The 18013-nt window shown below is 32.3% G+C and overlaps 1 protein-coding gene across 1 annotated transcript; it reads left to right on the top strand.

Moving 5' to 3' along the window:
- Positions 1 to 9572: 9572 nt before the first annotated feature.
- LOC105788305 (chromatin assembly factor 1 subunit FAS1) lies at positions 9573 to 16415 on the top strand. Its single transcript, XM_012615129.2, has 12 exons — positions 9573 to 10182; positions 10284 to 10383; positions 10523 to 10670; positions 10750 to 10873; positions 10956 to 11317; positions 11555 to 11830; positions 13715 to 13796; positions 13863 to 13997; positions 14119 to 14532; positions 14697 to 14834; positions 15902 to 15947; positions 16053 to 16415. The coding sequence occupies exons 1-12, from the start codon at positions 9709 to 9711 to the stop codon at positions 16235 to 16237; spliced, it is 2484 nt and encodes an 827-aa protein (XP_012470583.1). The 5' UTR covers positions 9573 to 9708; the 3' UTR covers positions 16238 to 16415.
- Positions 16416 to 18013: the final 1598 nt, after the last annotated feature.

The raw sequence follows: 18013 nt of genomic DNA, 5'->3' as shown, positions 1-18013 counted from the left end.
TCCAGCTTCTATTTATTGAATCTAACTTGATATTCTAGCTCCCGATTGGCTCCTTATCAATTTTCTCTCTTGGTGGCTATGGAAATTTCTTTGATTTCTAAGTGAAAATGGTGAATTTTTGGTGGGAGTGTCAAATTGTAAAGAAAGGAAAACTTCTTTCTTTTCCTCTCTTCTCACGTTGGTTGCATGGAAAGATGATAATTTTTTCATCATCTTTCCTCCCTTTTATATTAATCATTTAATAATAAAATAATACTAAAATCTTAATAAAATATTAATTAAATAACATTTATCTATTTAATTAATTAAAATATCACAAACATCATCATTACCTTCTAGAATTCTCTCTCTCTCTATTTGACCATTTTGCCCTTTATAATCTTTTGAAATTCCATCCTTGAGTCATCACTTAATTTGGTAAAATTGCAATTTAGTCCCTCAAAATTCTTTACCTTTTCAATTTGGTCCTAATTCATCCATTTCCCTTAGTTTCTAGATTATTCCACCCTTAAAATATTTACACTATTGGTCCTTTAACTTTTTCGTATTTACACTTTAACCCTTCAAATTTTGAGTATTTACTCTTGGGCAACAAAACTTTTCTCACATTTGCAATTTAATCCTTTCTTAAATTAATATGTCATAATATACTTCCCAATGTTGACATAACTCAATATTAACCTTTTTATCACTTTATTTCCTTATTTTATTATATTAAGGATATTATCTTACTTTCTTACTGTAGTAATTTTCAGGGTATTACAATTTTCCCCAGAACTCATCCATCCAAAACACACCTGCACATATGTGGACAAAGCCACCAAATTTGTAGACTAGCTGCCAGTACACATAATTGTGGTAAAGCCACCAAAATCGCAGACAAGCTACTAAAACACATATGTGGATAAACCACCAAAAAATGTAGATTAAACTGTCACATCTTTCTCCTTACACATTGTCCTAACCCCATGTAATGCGTCATGGCATGCAATCTCATTATGAAAACACTAGGCATGTTAAAACATGCATTCATGTACAAATCAATATAAAAAATGTTTAACGTGACAACAATTATCACATATTAAATTTGAATAAAACACGCATCTTAATCTTGTCCATAATGTGAATCCTAATCCAAACTCGAATAATTCAATTCCAAATGAGTCAAGACTAAATTAATACCTAACAAATCATATTAAAAAATTAGAATCACTTATGCCCGCTTAAAAAATATTGACCACCAACCAATAATATCCAACTTACTCTTCAAATCTCTTCCACCAAAACTCAAACTTGGATTCACAAAAAGATTATGACTTTTAAATTAAACATTCAATCCAAAATAATCACTTGATTAAAGAATATTCAACTTTACTCCAAAAGAACACTTACACCCTTATTCAAAAGATCAAAAAGAGCTACGATTGTTGATGATCTATTTGATTTTGAAGATTGACGGTGTCAAAATGATGAACGATGGTGAACACTCTAAAATGAGGAGAAGAAACAATAATATAGAGATTGGAAAAGTAAGAAAAAGACTTGGATTATGAATAACAAGAATATTGTTTTTTGGAAAAATAAGAAAAGAGAAAAAGACTGGATAAGTTTTGAAATGAAGAAAAAAAGAAGAAGAAATGCTAAGGAAGAAAATGGTGTTTCAGTGGTGGTGCAAGGTGGTGATATGGTAGTGCTAAGGTGGTCGTATGGTGGTTCGATAATGTTGATTTATTGAAATGGTGGTGGTTGATAGGTGGTGATTCAATTTGTTATAGTAAAATAGAGTAAAGAAAAGAGAAATTCAAGGAGGAGCAACCAATTATGGGCAGCTCAAGGTGGTGAAAAGGGAGGTGCAATGAGAGAAAAGTTGAAACAAAATTCAAAACAAAAGACAAGTGATGGGAAAGTAGGTGGGACGGCACATAGTCCACATTCATCCAATCAATGCATTCAAGAGGGGACAAAGGTGTTAGAGAGAATTAACAACAATTAACTTTGGAAGTTACTCTTTGGAATTTTGAAAATAAGGAGTTACTAAACACTTTAAATGGGACTTACATGCACATATATGGACGGTTTTGCATGGGAAGAATGGCCAACTTTGTTCAAAAAATTAATAAAAGATGATAAGCATGGAAATTGAACTTGATTGAATTAGGAGTTACTTAAGGTGCTTAACCACTAGACCACTTGAAATTCTTGTTAATGAAATAACAACAACTAGAATTTTAATATGTGACAAGACTACTTCCAACACTCCTCGCCTTAACCCATGCTCTTATTTCAAACAACAGTTCACTGATATTATCTTGAGCGGATACATATATATGGTGGATACTTATGTAGAGGTTCATACCATTGATTCACACTAATACATACCTTGATCCAGTTCTGTACACATATCCATATTGATAATGCACAACATATAACATCCAGATGAACTTTGTATCCTACTATAACATAATCTCATAATTCAAATAACAATACTTAGATTCAAAATGACTTAGAACTAGATGCAATACCCCTTACTTTTCATATTTACAGATCATCATAACAAATACCCTTCTTGACATACAGATACACATCTCTTTTTCATGGAAAACCCTTAATACTTTATTTAACTTTTATTCTAGAGCACATCAATACCTTATCTTGGTTAATATCATTACAGAACTATTAGAACTTACTCATTTCTTACCATAGAGACAAATATTCAGATTCACAGCTTACCAAATATTCCTATTAGTTCACGCCATTAAGGTGATCCATTCAGAATTTTCCACAAAGGCATCCGTTTTCAAAGTTTGCCACAAAGGCTATTTTTTTAAGAGTTCACCATACAAGTTATTCTTTTTAGAGTTCACCACAAAGGCTATTCTTTTCATAGTTCGCCACAAAGGCTATTTTTTAATGTCGTGTTTATGATATGGATTTGCCTAAACTCACATTACGTGAGGTTTACCCATCATCGTCGTGGGACACGCAGAGAACCCTATTGGGTAATCACCATTCCTTAGTTCATTTCAGTGAATGTCATGGCCTAGGAATTTTGCTTCATATTTCATATCAGAGTTTGTGTTTTTAGTCCTAACAAACTCCATTAGACACCACCATGATGAATAAACATTGACTTTTCATGCATTGACACAATCTAAATTCAACCTTTTACTTCACTAACATACACCTAAACAGAACACACATCTCATAACCTTTATTTTAGACATACACATAATCAACCATACTTCAATGTTTCAATACCCATACACCAATCATCACATTTTATACTCTTCATGACTTCAAATCCATAGTTCAATACATTTTCTATAGTGACTCACAATATGAACAGTATACATGCAGGAGCCAGTGTAGAACTCACCTGAATCTCACCTACTGCTGTTCAAAGCTCCAGATCCAGATATCCATCACGAACCAGCAACAACCACTGCTTATAAACATAATTTAACCATTAATATTCTTATACATACATATTACTTATCATTTCAATCGTTGACATTCCCATGCAGAAACCTTATACTTGCAGTCTCGTTGTTCAATTACCATGTGTAGGTTTTCTCATTTAGTGCTTAACATGAAGAGCTGCAATACTTACCCTAATGCGAAGTAACTACTAATCATAAAATAACCTTAGCCTCTAGATCATCAAGGTAGGATACATTCAGATTTAAGGAACGTTTCAGTAGGTACCACTTAGGGAAAAGAAAAAATAACCCCTTTAAGAATAAATTCTCTCATATAAATATGACTCACCTTGCTTAATGGAATTTAATAAGTGTCATGCGTATCAGAACTTGCCTTCTTATTGTCCTACAATTTTTGAGAAAAATATAAATAAGTTCCCTTCATCAAACTTATTAGGCTAAACTATACAGTTGGTTTCTAACCAGATTACTTAAAATCTAACAAGCACAGTATTCCATATAATCCAAGCGTACTATACTTTTGGCAAATATTCATCCTATATTCCTCTTTTATCCCTTAACACAAACGTCTCCTTAAGACATGGTAAAACATTGGAAAAATCAAATTTGTACTTACTCTTGTGGTGGATACTATACGCCCACATTTGTGCGCCAAAATGGTCATTTGAGCGGATAACACTATGCCAGATAGTCTATTTACTTCTATACACTCAAAACTTTAGATCCGTCAGAATTGGGGTGTTACACTTACAACCAAGGTATAGGGACTAAAAGTGTAATAAAACTAAGCTACAATGATAACTAACTTGACTAATACTAAGAGCATCAAGAACAAGAAGTAAATGTAGAAAAATAAAGTCTAAAACTAAGAAGGAAGAAGAAAAAAATGAAAATTCTAAAAAAGTTGTAGAAAAACTAAGAGAAAACAAATGCTAAAACTAAACTAATGTGTGTGTGTCTCCTCCTCAGCCAAAATTGGCTATTTTAGGTTGAATGCTGATGGATTACCCCTACATGGGCCTTGGGTGATTGGTGGATCGGATGGACAAAGACTACCATTTTTGTTCGTTTTTGTCCCCATTATGATGTCGGTGTCGTGATACCCAAAAGAGGATATCACAACACCTCAGACAATTTTTAGTCTTGAAGTTTTCTTTGAAGGGTGGATATCGTGATATCGCGATACCACTAAAGAGTGGTCTCTGATCTTCCATATTGTTGGAGGGATCACAATTCTGAGGTATGAATATCGCGACACCCTTTCCTTTGGTGTTGTTTTCACTCGTTTTCAACCTCTAACATGTCCCTACACCACTCAATCACACGTTAGGCCCCCCCAATGGCACCATTGACCAAATTGGGTCACAAAATGAGTAAAAACAATACATTTACACTTATTAACTTAAAATCTAAAAATTATTAAAAACTATGAAAAAAATGCTACTTTGCTTGAGAATAAGTTACTTAAGTATATCAGGAAAGCCTAATTTTTCATATCAAATTATGGCAATTCAGTGACCCACATCAATGTTAACCAACCACCATTTGTTATTTAATTGTTAATTTTGTAACTTCGCATGTTTTACAATTTAGTCTTTACTAGTTAGATAGTAAGTTAGATTAATTTATCTTGACTTCATGATTTGTTGTAATATAGCTTTTTGCGATTAGTTGGTTAGAGTCTTTATTTTACACGTACGCTATTTAGAAATTGTTCAATCCACAATTCTCTTGGGTTTGATCCTTGGAATACTCTAGTGTTCCATTGTAACGCTACAAATATTACAGCTGACCTATCACACTTGTAGTAAAGCTGTGATTTTTATATTGTATTTTAATTCCCGAGTGTTGATTTGTATCTCTCTCTCCCATCAATTGAGGGAGAGGCGATCATTAAGATCTCACTAAGTTCTTCTAAACTTATAAAATTTACTTACTATATGCAGGGTAAATGAAGACTCGAGGATTGAGTGGAAGGACCAAGCCAGACACTGCCAAATTCGAGTGATTGGTACAGTAGTTGTTTCATTTATATAAAAACGGCACCCATAGAGGCCACGCCCCGAGGCTTTATTGAGTCACCATTTAATTTGGTAAGATTGTGATTTAGTCCCTTATATTTCCCCACTTATTTAATTTTAGTCCATGCTTACTAATTTATTTTACATTGTGGTCCTTTCCACCTTTAGAAATTTGCATTTTTGGTCCTCTAACTTTTCTAAATTTACACTTTAACCCCTCGACTTTTGCTTAATTCCACTTTGGCTTCATCACTTTTCACTTCTTTACAATATAATCAATACCTTTGATTTACTTCTCTCAATTTATGAGTCTTTTCAATTTCTTCCGGTATCCAATTACCTTCTCTACTAACATTAATAGTTCCTATTTTATTTTCTTTGAAAAATCTAACACTTATCATCTTGTATTAGCACTATTCTTGACTTAGGGGTGTAAGGATGTTATAGTCGGAAGAATTTATTTTACCTATTTAATACAGCTTGCAGCAATATGTCCCGAGACAAGAAGAACAAATATGATTGTTGGAGCCTGAGGTCTCGAGAAACAGTAGGCATGTCTCGAGACAATAGACTATATGTCTCGAGATAATTACTCGATTGTCTCAAGGCAAGGCTCCCTTGAAGCATACATTACTTCGATGTTTGTTGGTCTTGAGACAAAATTCATTTTGTCTCAAGACAAGGTTCCCTTGAAGCAAATTTAGCTATGGTGTTGGTTTAGCTTAAGACATACATGCTTGTGTCCTGAGACAAGGCTAGGAACCTTAAAAAATGTGGCTTAGAAACATTTTAAAGGACTTGAGGGTTCTAAAAATATTTGTAGAAAGTTTAAGTCATTTAGAACTTTGTTTTTGAGTTTGTAACACTTGAAATTATATTTGAATAAGATTGAAATAATTTATGCAAATTTGATTAAGGAATTTATCATTAAGTTTGTTATATAAAAAAAATTGAAAATCAAAGCTAACAAATTAATTTCTCAAAGTAATTAACATTTAAACATAATAAATCCCTTATATTCCAATATTGAAACAAAATTAAAAATTATATTGTCTTAAGACATCTCGAGACTCCCAGTTGAACTATGTTACTTTGATTTTGGATTCAAATTCAAATTCGTGGTTGACCTCATTTCTATTTAATCCTTAAACGCATTAAATGATATCATTTGACATTTGTTAAACATGTTTATGTGTATAATTGGATTTGTAAGGAATTTATTTTGTTTGAATGTCAAGTTACTTAATAATGGAAGTCGCGTTAATTGGAGTTACTCCAAGAACATAATGTGATGAGGTCAAGCATTTAGATCTAACAATCAGGTCAGGTGTGATTTGCCACAAGTTTACCAAATTTTAAAATATTATTATTTGATGTAATAATAAATGTGCTTTTTTCCTTCACAAGTGAAATACATATTACTACATGTAATAATTATTTTTTGATTTTTAAATACAACTTAAAATACATTAAAAACTTATATCAAATAATTATGGGTCAATGAGTAAATTTACCACTATACTTTAGATTAAATTTGAAATTTGTCACTATAATTTATGTGGAACGATATTTGCCGTTATATTTTTGCACTAAAGGCAAATTTACGACTACACTTTGACTCTATTGATTTTGCATATTTACTTTATTTGCTTGGATTTTGGTATTAAAATTTTAATTTAAAATAATTTGAACACAAAAATTAAATTAAATATTTTTAAATATTTTATTTAATATTTAAAAATAAATTAAGTGATATAATTATTTATAAAAATAGGCTTATATTTATTTTCAAGTATTTACAAAAATTCAAAGTGTTTCATCCACCAAATAATATATATTATAGTAATATGAAGTTATAAAAAGAGAGGAAATAATGCCTAAGTGGCATAGATATGCTTCCATTTGACACACTATTATGATGACAACCGTAATTAATAGGTTTTATTAAAAATATTTTATAGATTAGCATAAACACAAATTTCTATATTAAAATAGAAAGATTGAACCAAATTTGGTTAAATATTACCATATTTAATAAAATAAAGGTAAAAAAATTAAGCCCAAAGTAGTCAAAGATTATATTGCGTTAAATTAAGCTTTATTTGATAAAAGATTTTAATATAATAAATTAAAAGTGTTTTTGAATATAAGTTGAATTTGACAAAAATTTTAAATTTGAATTCTAAGAAATAAAATTGTCAATAGTTATAATAAAATCTTAGAAAATTTTGAAACAATTTTAAAATCAAGTGAAATTATTTTTAACTAAGTCAAAATGATCCCAATTAAGTTAAAATCATTTTAACACATCAAAATGATTTTCTAACAAGTGAGAATTGCTCCAGGCAAAATGGTATCGACACCATTTGGCCCGGTATCGATAATTTTTTAAAATAATCGATACCCTTAGTAAAATCGAGACCAAAAAGACATTCTGTCAAAAACCTAAAAATTATCGATACCATGATTCTGGTATCGATATTTTTCAAAAATAATCGATACCTTATTTAAAAATACCAAACTTGTATTATGTTTCTCAAAAATCCTACAAGATATCAATCCGGTATTGATACCTTCTGAAGGAAGTATTGGTTTTTTTTCATTCCAACGGTCACTGAATCAGCATTTATGACAAAAATTATCGATACCCTTTTTAAAGGTATCGATACTCGAAGTTACAGGTGAAATAAATGCTTTGGTTTTATATCCCCAATGGTCGTATTTACTTCCCCAACATCCTCAACGGCTAGAAGTCTATTATGGGGTATAAATACCATCTTTTAAAGTCCTACTACATCTAAGAAAAAGTACTTCAAGCAAAAATCATCACTCAAACAATATTAGAGCTTAAATTTTTATATTCTTCTTGCATACACTTGTGAGCTTTATCTTTTTCATTTTGCTCAACTATATTTCATTGTAATTGTGCCTCAATTTGCAAACAAATTTATCTTGTAAGGATTGTTTCTTTGTTTGCTCATTTGTATCTCTTTGAGAGGTTTTTAAACTTAAGATTTGGGATAGAAATCTTAAGGAGTTGTAAGGTTAAACTTTATCCTTAAAGGTTGAACAAATTAGTGAATTTGGAAAAAATCCTTAGTGGTGGAAAGCTAGGGTACTGAAGTAGGCAATTGGGGCCGAACCATTCTAAATTATTTGTGTTCTTTATTTCTTTTTTGCCTTTGCTTTCACCAAATTTTTTTTAAAGGCCAACCCTTGTTGGCATTTTTTATTTGCTTCATCGAGCTTTCATATTGATTTCTAGATAAGCTACGATTTTATTTGCAATGTTTATTTAACTTTTATCCATTGTTTAAAGTAGAGTAAAAATAACTATAATATTATAAAAAATCGAATACTAACAATTTTATCATTAAGATAAATTAATTTAACAATTATATAAAATAATTAAGCTATAAAATTATTAATAATATTATTTAAGTTATAATAATTTAATATTAATATTGAAACCATGATGATTTTTGTATTTTTTAATATTAAATAATTTTAAGATTAAAAATATTAATATAATCGATTCTAAATTCACCATATTCATTTTTAGGAAATTCATTACTAATGTTAAATAAAAACTAATGTTATAATGTAAATTTTATAAAGTTAATTATACACAATTGATCCTACGAGTTATAAATTAATTTATTAATATTTTATAAATTAATTTATTATTAACTATTAAAACAAATATTTAAAACAATAGTTTTCTTGAAAATTTTGTTTTAAATAATCAAAATCAATATTAATGATAAAATGTAATTAAACAAATTAAATTTAGTGGCAAAATTCAATCTTTAAATAATAAATTTATTTATATTCTCAAAGTAGAATAACATTGGAGAAATTTCAACACTCATGGTAAATTTATATTTCAATCCAAAATTACTTTACTTACTGATCGGAATAAAAAACAGCTAAACAAAAATTCAACGTTAAGCAGCGAGGCCGTGGATTAAAAATTGATACCTTGATTTCAAATAAGGCCTGTTCGACCCACCGGCGCCAACTCCTAAAATTTTGAGGCGCCAATTTTCGTTTTAGGAGCACTCTTGGCGGGAAAAAAAATCTTTTTGAGTTGTCATCACCGCTGATTCCAGAATAACTAAAAATAAAATAAAATAAAAGGACTATCGTTTCTTCTCCGCTTCCTTGTGTTCTCTCTGTATCTGCAAATATCAGTTTTCATTTTCTTTTCTAGGATTAGACTTGGATCCTTCTCCTTCTAGGTTTAAATGGCGGATTCAGTACCTGTGATAGGCGTGGATGATGGTCCAAAATCCCCCAAAATGGTTGGCAACGATCAACCCAAGGAGACCCAGAAGCGAAAGAGAGCATCCTGGGTTTGGGAAGCCTTGAGCGATGAACAGAGAGAGGCACAGATCAAGCGATTGAAGCAAGAAATGGATGGACTTTTTGGGTATTATAAAGAAGTGGTGGAGCAGAAGTCGGGTTTGGGAATGGAGTTACTCGAGTCGGGTTGTTCATTGAATTCATTGGTTGCAGTTCTGATGGAGGAGAGCGACTTGCCCCTGTTGAGATTGATAGAGACAATTCATGAAAAGGTCAAGGACAGAATGGAAAATGTGAGTATGGCCGCGGTGAAAAGCGCGGTGCTGTTTGTTGGGCAGAGAGTGAAATATGGATTGGGTAACGAAGATGCTGATGTTTTGGAGGATGATTCTCAATCTTCTCTCTGGTGTTGGGAGGTGATTCATTTTCTTTCGTTTTGGCTTTTTTATTATTATTTGTTTTATGCGCTTCCATTCTCTTGTTCAGTTACAAACTTGTTTACATTCTCATGTGATAGACCAGAGATTTAAAGTTGATGCCCAAATCTGCGCGTGCCGCATTAAGAACTCGTCGTACTTGTAGGAATAAGATTAGTGAGAGGATTACTGCTGTTTCTGGTATGGAGAATTTTTGCTTATCGCTTTTCTGATGCACTCAATATGCTATTAAATTCCCTGGATTCTCTTCATTCCTGATTGATTAATGATTAGTTTATGCTTCAAGTAGGTTACTTATTATATTTATGGCTCATTTCAGCAATGATAACCCTGTTAGAAAAGTGGGAGGATAATCAAAAGTACAATCATGGTTTAGTGAAAGCATCAGAAAAGCTTTTCAAAGTATTAAATGAGGCAGACATTCGCTTCTTAATGCGTAACATGTCACAGCAGAGTGGTGCCGAGATGTATGTATCAATGACAGTTCAACAAGTTTTGTTCTTTAAATATCTTTCTTTGCAGTAATAGTTTTATCTGTTGCTGCAGGGATGCGAAAGAAGCAAAGCAAGAAGAAAAATTGTTAATAAAGCAATTGGAGAGAAACAAAAGAGAAATGGAACAGGAGAAAAAGAAACTGGACCGTGAGCTCCAGAAGGAAAAGCTGCAAAATGTTTGTCCAAATTTCCCAAGTTTTTCATGAATTAGCAATGTCTATGTAACTACGCTGTTGACAGTGGATGGTCGTATTTCAGGAAAAGGAGAGAAAGCGATTGCTGGAGGAGGCGGAAAAATCTCATAGGCGTCGTGAACGAGAAGAGGCTGAGATGAGGAAGCAGCTCCGGAAACAGCAAGAGGAGGCTGAGAGAGATCATTTGCGGCGAGAGAAAGAAGAGGCAGAATTGAAGAAGAAACTTTCGATTCAAAAGCAAGCTTCAGTAATGGAGCGCTTCCTCAAAAAATGTAAAACATCACCAACCCAGATGGAGGAATTAACTAAGCGATTCACATTTTGTGCATCCACCCAAAAGATTGAAAAACTGCCCGAACCAATTACTCTCTCCATGGACAATGCTCTTTCATCCAATGAAGAAATCAATGCTGATTATCTCCGCAAGTGGGTTTCTCTGTTTTCTTTTTATGTTCTATAATTTTATTGGATCAGGATGTATGAGTATGACTATGTATCCTATATTTTATTATGTTCATTTTTTATAAGTTCTTTTATGTATTTTTTAATATCAATATATGTCAGATACACATGCCTATTGGTACGGATCTTAGAGATGAATATAGCTTTTAAGTCCTGGTTTTATTTTTTTTCTAAGTTAAATGCTGGAATTGCTCTTTTCAGGTTACACTTATCTTCTTGGCGTAACTTAGGTCATTCTCTCCGTTCAAATCAAAAACAGTGTTGGGGCATGCGGAAGAAACCTAAGACTGATTTGTTTAAGGAGCTTAAGTTAACTGCTAATAAAAGGTTATCCCAAGATGAACTGAGTGTTGAAAGGCTAGTGGATGTATGGGGAGAACAGAATTCTGATTTTAACAAGTCTTGTGTAAGGAAGCAGTTGTTGCAGTTTGATGCGAGCTACAGACCTGCATTTTATGGTATTTGGCCTAAGAAAAGGTAGGCTCCTTTTTCTTGCATTTGAACCTTTTTTCTTTAAGTTAAGCTGAACTCAAGTCTAAAAGTTCAGTTTATAGTTGAAAGGTGCATTGTTAAATAGATGGAAATGAATTAGCAAATGTGTTGATATTGAATTCCACTTCCTGAACTATATTCTTTAGTTATCCTTGAAATTACTAAATAGCTTCCCTTAACTGATAAATGTATTGGTTAATTGATTTATCGCCATTTAATTTCTGCACTTTGTGTTAGAATTTTTTATCTGTGTGAACCTACATGTAGGGGTCTAGTAACTAGCGTCTTAATTCAATGCTCTTAAATAAGCTGAGCTAGAACTTGTTTATGTTCATTTCTGAAGCTTCATGAACCAAGTATGAATACTATTTGAGGCTTGATCTAAAAGATCCAAGGCATTTGTGAGATTAGTGTTCATTAACAAATTCAATAAACAATCGGTCAAAGTACTTCTTTTATCCCTGCCAATTTGATTACTTGAAGCTTTCATATCTATTACAAAAACTCAAATAAGGATTTGGCGCCGATTTCATTGAAAAGAAGACATAGATAATTAACCAAGATCTATTATTTGTTACAAAAGGTTTTGCATGATTCTGTCTGCTTAGAAAGGGAGAAATCAAATGGTTAGGAACAGGCTAAATGTTGAAAAATCTTCTCTTACTTTTTGCCAGTTGACCCTACATCGGCTGTAGAAAGGTGGTGACATTAATATCATGTATTGCCAACCAAAACTGCAAGGGTTCTTGCACATATAGTGGCCCATTGAAACTTTCAAGGAAATCAGATTTATATCATCATAAAGCCATTTGTAACTGCTAACACAAAGATGATACTACTAAATGATAGGATTGAATAATGTTGTAGGAAAAGGTTTGTATATTACTTTTAAATACTAAATAAAATCCCTTAAAATATATAATATATGCATTCATGTTATCTATTTATAATTGTGTCTATTTGTTTTTTGTCATTATGTTCGATCAAATTGCAACTGAAGTTTTTTATATAACAAAATGTCTTCAGTAAAACTTATTCTGGTGCCTTGCCTTATGGTTTAAGCCTTTAACTTGGTCATCATTGGCTTAGAGCCTCAATTATCTAAGATGAGCTAAGTTTGTAGAGACTTTCTTTACATTATCTTGAACTCAATAATTATTCAAGCTGATATAAAATTAGCTAACCCAAGTGTGGATAAAGAGAAATTCTTGCATGATTTCTCCAGAGTAACTTCTTTTTTTGTCTATGGTCTTTAATGTCATTTTAGTTGTGTAGCTAGTTGAATAAACTTTAGACTAGAGCAATTGGTGCTTTATTTACCTCTTTCATCTTTTCAAAATCCCTTGTGAAAGGTAATCAACAAGTTGGATCACCCAAAATTGGCTTGTGTTTTTGTTCAATTAGGTCCAAACAGATTATGTTTCACTTAAAAACGAATGGAAAGTGAACTGGAAATTTGTTTGAATAATTTTCAATCTTTTTATCGACCTTGTATTCCATTTCCAGTGAGTTGCATTTGTAACTTTCTTGTGTGTTGCGTATTCCCTGTCCTGTTCGAAAATTCATTTGACAAGTGTTCAAGTTTTAGGAGTAAAAAAATATGATGTTTGTTTCATGGATCTCATTGTTTTTAAAGGCTATGATTTGTCTGGCAAAATAGGATAATGAGTTTACAATCTATTTACATTTTTAAGGCAACATCTTGAATGGAATAATATTGGAAGGCAATATCGATAATTTAAGTGGGACAAAAGGGTATTTGAATGTCATTTAGTTTGTTTTCTTTTTTGTGAAGGGGTTCATTTGATGCTTGCCTTGCTTTCAATTTCATCAATAAATTGATAATTTGTGGTTTTGTTGTATCTTCAGCAATGTTGTTGGACCTCGCTGCCCATGGAGGAAGGACCCAGATTTAGACTATGATGTTGATAGTGATGAAGAATGGGAGGAGGTACTGTAAGCTTGTTATTCAGACTGAAATTTAGATGTAAACCTGGAAATAACACTCATTTCACAGGAGGAGCCTGGGGAAAGCCTCTCAGATCACGATAAAGATGAAGACGAGGAAAGTTGTGATGGATGCACTAAAGCTGATGAAGATGAAACTGAAGATGGATTTTTTGTTCCAGATGGATATCTGTCAGAAAATGAGGTAAACAAAACTAACTGGGAAATTATTCAAAGTTGTAAGTTGTAACTAGCTTCTGAAACTGAAAAACACTGTCCAGTCAGCATGCTCAAAAACCAGAGACTCATTTGAGGCTTGCATGCAGGGGGTACAAGTTGACAGGATGGAAATTGATGTTCATGTTGAGGAGACTCAAAGTTCCCATATTAATGAGCAAGTCACTCAAAACGAGGAGTTTGGTGCATTGCTTCGGCAGCAGAATTACCTCAACAATTTAACTGAGCATGCACTTCGAAAAAATCAGCCATTGATCATTTTAAATTTATTGCATGAAAAAGCCTCGTTGCTAATGGCTGAAGACCTTAATGGTAATCCTAAATTGGAACAGGCTTGCTTGCAAGCTCTAAGTCTGTTGGCATGTCCTGGTGCCCCATCTGTAGAGATATCACTTGATAGCATGGTATATGACAATCAAGAAGTTTGTTTGTCGGGTGGGAAGGCTGTTGCAACACCAGTATCATCTGTGGAGTCAATTCCAGATTCAGATTTGCCTCTAATAGTAAGTAGCAACTCAAGCAAAGTTTACTGTAAAATATTAATATTTTCCCTGCTGTTCTTGTCATGATAGTAGTAGTACATGCAGAGCTTGAAATTTCCAACTTTTGTCAAACATAGTTCTAGTAGACTGAAATGTATTGCTGCTAATGATGATGTTGGTTTTAGGTATCTACAATTCAGTCATGCTCCCATGGTATCAATAGGTTGGTAGAGTCTTTACAACTAAAGTTCCCTTCAATTCCAAAGACTCAGTTAAGAAACAAAGTGCGCGAGATATCAGACTTCTTTGATAATCGTTGGCAGGTTAGTGACTTATTTCCTGATTTTTGGTCTGGATTATCGCCGCAGGTGGCATCACTTTGTTTTCCTTCTATTTGTTTCTTTATTATTCTTTTCTTTTTGGGTGCTGGCATGGATGGTATAATTAATTAACGGGATAAATAGATAAAAGTAAATTATGGTCATCGCTTTTTTTTTTTTTGCGACATTTATAATTTTTTAATCATTTTTAGTACTTTTTATGCTTTTTTATAATTTTAAATAATTATTTAGAATTATTTGTAACTTTAGTAATTTTTATAATTTGTCTATATTTCTATAATTTTATAATTTACTATAAGTTTTATTTTTTAAAACTTGTAACTTTTTAAAAAAATTGTCATCAGGTCATCACTTGCTAAAGGCGTAGAAAAAAATTATTTGGTCTTGAATCCAAGTTCAGGACTAAAAATTTAAGGATCAAGTTACTAAAATTGTAAAGTCTAGGGACTAAATGTTGTTTTACTACTTAATTAATCCACACCTTCCTTTGAACAGTATGTGCTACACTTCGTTTAAGTGGTTGAATTAACCCTAATACCAAGTTAGAAATGATGCGATTGTTAGCACAATGACTTTATTTTCATGTGTATGCTATTCCTTCTCTTGCCTTCTCATAGTATAGATTTGGATATTTACGGATATTTTTTTACGGATTAAGATAATATTCCATTTGGACGATTATTATTTGCAATGGATTTGAGTAGAATAGATTAAATTCTCAAATATTCATTATTTGAATATGCTTTACTTTGATTGGATAATATATTTAAATTTGAATATTATTATTCATCTTTACTTGTCAAACTGTTTGTAAATCTTATTATTTTGATTCTTCTAGTCATTGACAAGGGGGGCTTAAAATTGTGTTAACAATTTAAAATTTGAACTTAATTTTCCAAGCAGAGTTTATATGTTTGATCTTTGCCTTCAACAGCTGCGTCCATGATTCATTTTGAAGGCTTCTTCTGATGTAACAGTCGTGATTGTCAACTGTGCTTTAAATGTCACAAACAATATGTTCTGATATGGGGTTATTACTTTTTGTTCAGGTCAAGAAAGAAATCTTAGTGAAGCTTGGCATGTCGAGTTCACCAGGTATATATGCATCTATCTGGCTTGCCTCAACCTCAACTATTAATTTCCGTTGACTGAATGAAAAATTGTTTATTAATTTTCAAAATTTTTAAACTCAACTGACAGGGAAGAGTGGTGGACGAACCAAAACAATTGCTGCATTTTTCACGAAAAGGTGCTTGCCTCCTAATAAAGGTATCGGCGACAGAAGCAACCCCATTGAAACTTCTCCCCAGCAATTAATGAAACCAGGTTGTGATGGGCAGGGCCAGGAGCAGACGAGTTGTACATACAACCACCATACATCCTAACTTTCGCATACTTGAGAATTTTTGCAGACTACTTATGAATAGCAAGCAGTTGTCTTTATGGAGTCTCAATACAGTATGATTACTGCTTGACATAGGTTTTGGACGGTAAAAAATGCTATGTTCTGAACATGGTCGGTGATTATAAATTTAACTTGAAAATTGGAACACTGTTATCTTAGTTCTTTTGCTTCTTGTAGGATTATAGTTTTAATTTGAAATTTTAAACCAATACAACTGACATAATTGTTCTTGTTGACGGCGCTCAGTGGTCAATCTATTGTTGCTTTGGAATGTATGTCATTTTCTTTCCTCTCACGTAATTCAATTTTAAATGAACCGGAGCGTGAACTGAAGATAGCCCACAAATCAGAAACTGCATTTTGCAATCACTTAGCATTTTCCTTGGTCAAATTTTATTTCGAAGTCTAAATATAAAACTTGTCCCTTAAACGATACATTTTTTCAAGTAGGTATTTAAAATTTGTTTTTATCAATTTGGAGGGTGAAATTCTTAAAAATGCTGATTTTTATAAAATTTTATTGGATTAGGCCAGTTTTTTGAAAATTTATGGGATTAGGTCGAAAAAACGAAAATGCGTTTTCAGCAAATTGACAGGAAAATCCTTCTAACTAGAAGTGTTTTTAGCGGATTGGCAATAAAATGCTTCTAACTAGACGCGTTTTCTTGCCACGCATTGAAAACGCTTTTGGTTGGAAGCGTTTTCTTTTTACTAGGGTTATTTTATTTTAGGGTTAGGGTTTAGATTTTTGTTAAAGTAGGGTTATGGTTAGGTTTGCTTTTGGTTGGAAGCGTTTTCTTTTTACTAGGGTTATTTTATTTTAGGGTTAGGGTTTAGATTTTTGTTAAAGTAGGGTTATGGTTAGGTTTTGTATGTTTTTGTATTTTAGGGTTTAGGATTTTGGATTTTTATACTTTTTAAATTAACCGTATTTACACCAATTGTATATTTGAGTTATTTAAATTATAAAATTTAATTCGATTCAAATTCGAAACTTGAACTACTCAATTCAATTAACTTTTAGTTTGTATTTTTTTTCATTCTTTTGATCAGAATTTTTCAAAATTTTTCGAACCAATTGTTGAGGTCGATCAGAATTTTCGTTAGAAAATATTATTCAAAGAATCTCAGTATATTTGATGGGTGAGTGCAAAATTTGTAGGAGTTGAAATTGTTAAAGGGAAAATGCTCCATGCTGAACACATTTTCAGTGTAACGTCAGAAAAATGCACTGAAAGCATGTCCAGTTGGAAGCGTTTTCATGCCATGTTAGTTGAAAATATGTCCAGTTGGACGCGCTTTCAGTGCATTTTTCTAACATTGCATTGAAAACGTGTCCAACGTAAAGTGTTTTTTGTGAATATTTCTGACATGTCATTTAAAACACGCCCTATGTGGTGCGTTTTCCCTTTGACAAATTAAACGCGTGCAAACTTCCCACTCATCGGGGAAAATTTTCTGAATTAATTGCCATTCACCCCGACTCTGCAAAAGGATGGCTTTCAACATTGAGTGGCATAAGGCAATTTTGAGCAAACAAAATTGCAAGAAGAGGAAGTTTGCAAGGCGTTTCATGAGGCATAATTTGGAGCAACTGACCATCTATAAACCTGTTATCGTTTATAATATAAATATCACACCAAAAATATATTAAATTAAATCGGCGGTGTCCGCAAGCGTACTGATACGAACTCGTCTCGTGATGTTTTGAGTCGTATGTGTTGCCCAATCGTGAATTGAGTAAGGATGGATTCGT

The sequence above is a fragment of the Gossypium raimondii genome, chromosome 2 (assembly GCF_025698545.1).
Source record: "Gossypium raimondii isolate GPD5lz chromosome 2, ASM2569854v1, whole genome shotgun sequence".
Lineage (NCBI taxonomy): Eukaryota > Viridiplantae > Streptophyta > Magnoliopsida > Malvales > Malvaceae > Gossypium > Gossypium raimondii.
This window is presented reverse-complemented; position numbering and strand designations above follow the sequence as displayed.

Excerpts from the sequence above, each read along its gene's own strand:
- LOC105788305 (XM_012615129.2), top strand. The coding sequence starts at position 9,709 with ATGGCGGATTCAGTACCTGTGATAGGCGTGGATGATGGTCCAAAATCC. Across the intron at positions 10,384-10,522 it reads GAGGATTACTGCTGTTTCTG|CAATGATAACCCTGTTAGAA; the intron begins GTATGGAGAATT and ends GGCTCATTTCAG. Across the intron at positions 13,998-14,118 it reads GATATCTGTCAGAAAATGAG|GGGGTACAAGTTGACAGGAT; the intron begins GTAAACAAAACT and ends GCTTGCATGCAG.